This window comes from Physeter macrocephalus, chromosome 11, assembly GCF_002837175.3.
Source record: "Physeter macrocephalus isolate SW-GA chromosome 11, ASM283717v5, whole genome shotgun sequence".
Lineage (NCBI taxonomy): Eukaryota > Metazoa > Chordata > Mammalia > Artiodactyla > Physeteridae > Physeter > Physeter macrocephalus.
In genome coordinates, this window is record NC_041224.1 from 87322969 (window position 1) to 87331246 (window position 8278).

At 51.1% G+C, this 8278-nt stretch overlaps 1 protein-coding gene across 3 annotated transcripts in view; it reads left to right on the top strand.

Moving 5' to 3' along the window:
- ISG20 (interferon stimulated exonuclease gene 20) overlaps positions 1 to 8278 on the top strand; it is a 29739-nt gene that overhangs the window by 14228 nt on the left and 7233 nt on the right. For 2 of the 3 annotated variants that reach the window (XM_024114953.3, XM_028495283.2), the window contains exon 2: positions 2819 to 3070. In XM_024114953.3, the coding sequence (XP_023970721.1) occupies positions 2843 to 3070 (228 nt within the window). In that variant the 5' untranslated portion in view covers positions 2819 to 2842. Of the gene's footprint in view, positions 1 to 2433; positions 2524 to 2818; positions 3071 to 8278 lie in introns of those variants that run through there. The other variant, XM_007122477.3, reaches the window with a different exon arrangement.

Sequence of the window (8278 nt, forward strand, 5' to 3'; positions counted from 1 at the left end):
CCTCTCCCGTTGCGGAGCACAGGCTCCGGACGCGCAGGCTCAGCGGCCATGGCTCACGGGCCCAGCCGCTCCGCGGCACGTGGGATCTTCCCGGACTGGGGCACGAACCCGGTTCCCCTGCATCGGCAGGCGGACGCGCAACCACTGCGCCACCAGGGAAGCCCTGTAGTTTTAAATAGAGGCCAAGAAAGGCCTTGGTGGGAGACCTGAGGGAAAGGGAGAAAACTGGATAGATAACCTGGAGGAAGAGCTTTCCATACTGGCACAGCAAATACCCAGGCTCTGGGGACAGAGAAGAAACCAGTGTGCAGGAAGGAGGTGAGAAGGGGGTGCTAATTGAAGGTGTGGGATGGGCTGACCTTGTAGCACGACTGTACATCTCCTTGACCTGAAGGTGCAGACCTGATTATACCCCTGCTAACCCTAGGGCCTAGCACATCATGAATGAATTAAGGAATGACTGATCTCTTCTGAAGGAGTCAACATGTGAACACACGGAAGGCCATCAATTTAGGTCAAAACCTAAAAGAGTCTTAGATTGGATAGTGGTGCAAGATGAGATTGGAAAGGCAGGTGGGACACATGTAAGAGGGTCTTGGGGACTGCTTGGGAGTTGAGGTTTGTTTGTTTGTTTGTTTGTTTTGGACAGCAGGAAATCACTGTAGGTTCTTGAGCAAAGTGCCCTGACAGTGTAAGAGATTCGATTTTGGAGAACTTAATCTGGTAAGATTTGAAGGATAATTTAGAGCAGGGCATGAAGATGGAAGTAGGGCAGGTGAGGACTGGGGTAGGGTGTGGGTAGAAAAGGAGAAATGCAGAGAAGACTGGAAGATGCAGGTTTGGAGTTGACCACGGAGCAGGTTTAGGACCCGTGGGGAAAAGAATCGCAGGGGCGAGTACGTGTTCTGTCTGAGTCCTGAGGTGGCCAGTGGAAGAGGGGGTGAGGCCTGTAGTGGGGATGTTGATGTGAGCCGATCACCAGAGGGTGCATGGGGTCCTACGGGGACTGTAGAAACAGAAACCTCCAACTGGATCTTTAGGGGGTTACTTTTTCAATGCATGTTCATGTAAAGTAACAGGAATTTTGCTTCATCTCCCCCTAAATCAGGGTGACAGTCCTTTATGCATTTGAGAAACAAAAAATTCCCAGACAGCCTGAATTCAAGAAAAAGTAGCTCATTCAGAATGGGAACCCCAAATAACCTCTTCTAACTCAACTTCCCACCAGTTGAACGACAAACAAGAACAATGACTTATCCTTTAAACGTCCGTCAGTATCTGGTTTTCTTTTTGAGGTCTGTTAAATGAAGCTGGATGTCACTTGGTGAAAACACCGAGAACCTGGGGAAATTCCTTTCCAAGCCACAAATCTTTGTGACAACGGGGGGCTGTCAGATTCAGCTCGACAGCTCAAAGCTTGTTCCATATGGATCTGGGGTAGGAGGCAAGATGGGAGCGCTCAACTCACCACAGTATATGATGGACAATTTCCTCATTAAAGCTGATTCTATTTTTGCCCCGGATGTAACTCATTCATTTATTCAATAAATGTTGAGTGCTCCCTATGTGTTAGGCATTGATCTAAGGGATCAATGTTCTAGCTTGGGAGAGCGTGGCCCCTGGGAAATATGGCCAGGCTGGTGGGGCTCCCTCCAGGCCTGCTTCTCCTTGTCCTCAAACAGTGTCAGTCCAGCTGGAGGCAGAGCACGTCGAGGGCAGACAAATGACCCTTTCTGAGGCATCCCTGAGCCAATAGAGGCCGTACGGCTTTACTGGGCCGGCAGTGGGGGCTAGCCCCCCTTGCACCCCAACCTCCTCCTGCCCTTCGCAATCAATAACCTCAGTGTCCGAAGAGCCAGCTCTCCCTGCCCCCATAAAAGACCTCACAGAGGGACTTCCCTGGTGGTCCATTGGTTAAGACTCCACGCTCCCAATGCAGAGGGCCCAGGTTCGATCCCTGGTCAGGGAACTAGATCCCGCATGCCACAACTAAGAGCCTGTATACCGCAACGAAGATCCCACATGCCACAACAAAGACCTGGTGCAGCCAAATAAATAAATAAATATTAAAAAAAAAAAAAAAAAGACCGAGTTGTCAGATTGGTGGCGGCCCCGGAAGTTGTGGGACATTCCCTGGGCTCCAGTCCTGGGGATGTTTATTCCCCGGGCAGAGGGTGAGAAATGAAAGACAGATGTTGCAATCCACTCCATCCATATCAGCTGCGTCATCCAAGGAGGGGGAGGGCTTGAGCGATTATGTGGAGGGCGGGGGAAAAGGTGGGACACCCAGACACAGAGCCGGCCAGCTTCATCAATTCTGTCTCAGGACACGGAGCTCCCCACCTGCCGGCAGCCTGAGGAGATGAAGCAGCCCAGCCCATGTGCCCGGCCTCCCGCCCCTGATTTCACTTGATAGTAAACCAGAAACTGAAACAGGGTCAGGATTCCCGGCTTGAAGTCAGAGATGAGTCACTGCTAAGAGTAACTGCAGTAGCTGAGAAGGGGCACCAGAGAGGCAGGCAGGTGAGAGTGGGAGACAGGGTGCTGGGTTCAAGGCATTTCTCTGGGGTAGCAGCCAGGGGAGGTGCTGGGAGGGGGTATCCTGGTCCTGAGGCTGCCGGGCAGGACCAGAGAGAGGCCCTGGGACCGCCGGCTGAAGAAGCCAGTTGGGGTGGCAAGAGGCCAACTTCCTTTTGTGCTGGGTGGTGTTTGTGACAAAGGGCAGGGCAGAGGGTGTAGGCTGGCTGGGAAGTGGCTGAGGATGCCTGGGGTCTCAGCTTGCCCTCACGTGATGTCCCTCCTGCCGCCTCCTCTCCAGCACATCTGAGGGTCCCGGTGGAACATGGCAAGAGGCATGAATGTGGTGGCCATGGACTGCGAGATGGTGGGGCTGGGGCCCTTCAGGGAGAGCGGCTTGGCTCGCTGCAGCCTCGTGGACTACCACGGCACCGTGCTCTACGACAAGTTCATCCGGCCTGAGGGCGAGATCACCGACTACAGAACCCCCGTCAGCGGCATCACGGCTCAGAACATGGAGGGGGCCACCCCATTTGCTGTGGCCAGGCTGGAGGTAAGAGAAGGGCCATATGCCAGCCAGATCAACACACATATACCCACCCCAACACACACACACTTCCCCAGCACCTCCCCTGGTTGCCGGAGCTGTGACCTGTGACCACAGCCATGTCAGATTTCCTGCCACCCATGCGTGGGGAGCACGAGAGCATGAGAAACCCGTTGGTGTGTCCATCACATCCCTGAGGAGGCTTCCTGCCATCAGACAACCTTAGACTTGTGTCTGGGAGCAGCCTTCGGGGCATCTGGTCCACCTTGCTGGTCTTATGATGGGGAAGCTGAGTCCTGCCTGCTGTTCCCTGCACACTGATTTGGGTGCTAGATTCCTCCTTCTTTCCTCTATACCAGCTGCCTCTGGGGAGCCCTGCCCTGTGGGGGAAATGGGGGATGGGTCCTGGGTGGAGTTCCTCACTGGCTGGGCACTTGGCAGGGCGCCCTTCTGGTCCTGAAGGACAGGCCAGCCAGAGCCCACTGAGCTCAGGGAGAGCTTGCTCGCAGACCCACCACAGGCCATCCACTCATAGAGATGGGTGTGGCACACCAAGTCTCCCATTCTCTTGCGCTTCAACTTGTTGTGACATCTCCAGTCTACTTTCTGTTTCTCTGAATCACTAGAAGAAAAGGAAACTCAATCACTCTAGAAGTGGCACCAGGGTTAGTCATTCCTGGTAGGGTGAACTCACCTTGGGGAAGTTCATGAAGAACACAAAGAGCTGAGGTTCACCTCAATCCCACATACTGCGCATCTGCCAGGCTCCAGGTGCTGGAGATAAGCCCACAACAATAGGCCCTGTTTTCTGAGCACTGGTTACTCACTGGATGCTCTCCTGAGCTCCATCCAGGAGCTCATTCATGCCTCACAAAACAGTCTGCCAAAAGTGTCTTCAGGAGCTGTTAGCTCAGAGCTAAGAGGGCCAGGTTTGAATCTTGGCTTTGTTCCTTACCTGCTAAGTTACCTTGAGCAAGTTCCTCATCCTCTCTGTACCCCATTTCACCATCCGGAAAAGAAAATGGGGGTGATGACAGCAGCAATCTCACAGGATTATTGTGAGGATTGGAAAAGGGCCTGGAGAGAGTGCCTATATAAGTACTCAAAAACTGTTAGCTGTTAGGATTCTTTCCTTCTTGTCCCCATATTACAGATGAGGAAACTGAGGCTCTCTTGAACTAAATAGTGATTTGGTAGGGCTGCTGAAACAAAGTACCACAAAGTGGGTGGCTTAAACAACAGAAATGTCTTCTCTCACAGTTCTAGAGACTAGTTCTAGAAGTCCCAGATTAAGGTGTCAGCAGGGCTGGTTCCTTCTGAAGGCTGCAAGGGAAAACCTGTTCTGTGTCTCTCTCTTAGCTTCTGACAATTTGCTGGCCATCTTTGATGTTCCTTGGCTTGGAGAAATGTCACCCCAATCTTCGCCTTCATATTCACATGGCATTCTCCCTGTGTGCGTGTCTCACAAATTTCCCCTTTTTATAAGGATATCGGTTGTATTCGTTAGGGACTCAACCTACTCCATTATGACATCCTAACAATAACGTCTGCAATGACCCTATTTCCAAATAAGTCACATTTTGAGGTGGTTGGGGTTAGGATTTCAACAAATGAATTTGAGGGGGAACGCAATTCAACCCATAACACTAAGCAACTCGCACAGGTTCAGATAACTAGAATGTGGAAGGCTCAAAACCTCTAGAGCTGTGTGTCCAGTAGGGTCCCACCAGTTATAGGTGACAAGTGAGCACCTGAAAAGTGGCTGGTCTGTCTGAACTGAGATGTGCTGTAAGTGTAAAATATGCACTGGATTTCAAAGACTTGAATGAAAAAAGAACCATAAAGTACTTCAATAATTTAAAAATATAGATTATATGTAGAATGGTAGTACTTTTATATATTAGGTTAAATAAAACATTAAAACTAATTTCACCTATTTCTCTTTACCTTTTAAAATATGGCTGGTGATGATTTAAAATTACATATGTGGCTCACGTTATGTTTCTTTCTATTGGACAGCACTGGTACTAAGAGGGTATTAAGGAGCCCTGAGGAGGGGGCAGAGTACATCAGGGTGGTCCCGGAAAGGCTCCATGAGGCTGCTGCTATTTGCCAAATGGGAGGGAGGAGTCTGTGTATGCAACTCAGTGGGCCACAGGGAGCCGCTGAAGATCCTTGAGCAAGAGCACAGCAGGTCAAGAAAACCTGAACGGGGGCGTTGGGGAGATGGATGGGCATGAGGGAAGAGATGGCAGCAGAGAGAAGAGTCAGAGACCCCAGGGAGCAGTGCCTTAGTCATCAGTAGCATCCAGAGGATAGGAAAGAAGGAAACGTTAGGACAGAGGAGAACACAGGTGAGTCACCAAGAAGGGGAGGGTAACACGAAGAAAGGTGGGGTGGTTTAGGTGCCGATGGGAGACCCAGGGATACAACATGGAGCTGCCCACACTCAGATCCCCACTGCGCAGTCAGGTGGGCGGCTTGGCCCCATCCCTTCTCCTCCTCCCCCAGCCTCCCTCCCCATCCCAGCAGCAGAAAGGGCAGAAGAGAAATGCAATTCCCTGGATGTCCTCCAGCACTGGCCTGGGAGTCAGGACATCTCAGTCCTCATCCAGACTTGGTGCCAAAATGCTTTTGTTTCTCTGTTGGAGATTATGCCGGGCCCTTCCAGTGTGTAACACGGAGTGCCGTCCATCCGGAGTAGGCACTTAACAGCCGTTCGAGGAGGGAGGCGGGGGTCTAAAGACCGGGCAGCTCTTTGGAACCACATCTGCGGTTCACATTTCCTGCTCCATCACTGACTGGTTTGTGTGACCTTTGGCAAGTTACTGAAACTTTCTGAGCCTGAGTTTTCTCATCAGTGAAGGGGGAGTACTAATGCCTCCTTCCTGGCCTTGTGTAGGTTGCGTGTAGTGATGTTGTCTGTATCCCTAAGCACAGTGCCTGGTTCATGGCTGATGGTCATCAATGTGCCTATGGAGAGAACAAGGCAGAAAGTCAGATTTTACAACCCGTCCCCTCTCCTACTTCCCTTGAGAACCTCGGTCTTAGATTCTGGCCCTTGTTTTCTGCCTGCTGCACAATGTATGCTCCCTGCCCATGTCTTCTACCCTGCTGCCAGAGACACTTCCCCAGGCCTGGCTCAGATCATAGCCCCCACTCCCATCCTCACCCCCTGGTTCAAGTACCTCCAAGGCTCCCATTGTCTAAGGTCTGGCAACCCACCGTCCAGGGTCCTCTAAATACCACCTACCTACCTTTTCTGCCTTCTCTCTCAGCTCGGCCATCGCCCGCTGTGCTTCAGACCCAACCTACTCTCTCCCATCCCCCATCGCTTTCCCTAGAAATACTGCCATTCTGGCAGGCCCAGGCCAGAGGAGTCCTGTGTGATGCCCTGCCCGACCCGCTCACCCTCCCCACCCCCAACTCTACTCCCCTGGGGGGTCTCACCCTCCTTGCTATAGCCCACACACTTCCTTTCTTTCTCTGGCCGCGCCGCGTGGCTTTCGGGATGTTAGTTCCCCAACCAGGGATAGAACCCGTGCCCCCTGCAGTGGAAGCACTGAGTCCTAACCACTGGACCGCCAGGGAATTCCCATATCCCACACGCTTTAGAGCTTGCCTAGCCACACACACGGGTCTGTCTAGCTCCACAGCTCCTGCCATGTACTTTATCTGCCCCAGGTTGGATATTGTGCTTTGAACATAGAAGGTGCCCTGAGAATGTTTGTGGGATTGGAGTTGAATTGATTTTCACAATACAGGAGTTCTGGCAGCTGCGTGGAAGAGAATTGCCTCTGCCCTCGTGTTGGCCTTTGCTGTCAAGATACAGCAGTAAACATACAGCCCAGGGGGCAGGGAGCAAGCACTGTCTTGATTTATTTTTTAAAAATGTTTATTTATTTATTTAATTATTTATTTTGGCTGCGCTGGATCTTCGTTGTGGCATGCGGGATCTTTAGTTGGGGCATGTGGACTTTTAGCACACTGTCTTTAGACTTGGCTGGATGTGGGTCTAATCCCAGCTCTGCCACCTGATTGCCCTGTGTCCTCCGGCTTGTTGCTAAACCTCTCTGTGGCCCTCAGTAGGATCCTCTTTAACACAGGGGTGATGAAGCAGCACAGGTGTATCCAGCATCATGTCCAGGCCCTGTTCTAAGCACTTTTCATACCCCACTACCTTTACGCCCCACCACAAACCCGGGAGGTAGTTAACTAGTATCATCACCCCATTTCGCAGATGAGCAAACTTAGGCACAAGGATGAGCAAATTGTCCAAGAAAGGGGTGGAGCAGAGACTCAACTTCTGGCTCGAGGGCTTGCTTTGTGATGTTCTGATCCTGTCATCAAAGTGTGTAAATGCGCGCTGTGAATGCTAAGTGCCTGATGTACGAAGACGTAGTGTTGGCGCAGCGTGGGAGTGAAGCTGTGGTATGAGGCAACCGCCATCATCTGTTTTCACGAACGAGGATGCTGAGGCACCTTGACCTCACTCATTACCCACAGTATTTTAATACCAAAGACCAGGCTCACAGATCCCAAGCTGTGTTGGGGAGCCCCCAAAGGGCAGAAGCCTATTAGCTATTTATCAGACCCCACAAGTCCAGGCAATACCTCTCAGCTGAGCCACCAGCTCACCAGGCATTGGTTTCTTGCAGGCCTTTTTCAAAGGTGGCTCGCCAGCCTGTCTCTTCCTGCAAGTGGGCCTGGCTAGCAGTGAGCCATAGACCAGACCATAGCAGCCAGGCCGGCTCCAGGGAGCCACTGAGCCCCCCAGTCCACCCAGGGCCCATGCAGCCACGAGGCACTAGGATTTTGAGGGGGCTCCCCTCACCCCCTTTTCTGTTTTTTATTTTTTGTAATGGGATGACATTGCTTTTATAATGCAAGGTAACTGCCTTGTTATCTTCTGATGCCTATAGGTCTTACTGTCATCCAGAACGGTGGTTCTCAGTGCACTGTGATTTTGCCCACAAGGGCAAATCTGGAGGTGATATCTGGAGGCATTTAGCAATATCTGGAGGCATTTCTTTTTTTCTTTTTTTTTTTTTTTACAGTAAGATCAGATATTTTTATTTTATTTTATTTTTATTTTAAACATCTTTATTGGAGTATAATTACTTTACAATGGTGTTTTAGTTTCTGCTTTACAACAAAGTGAATCAGTTATACATATACACATGTCCCCATATCTCTTCCCTCTTGCATCTCCCT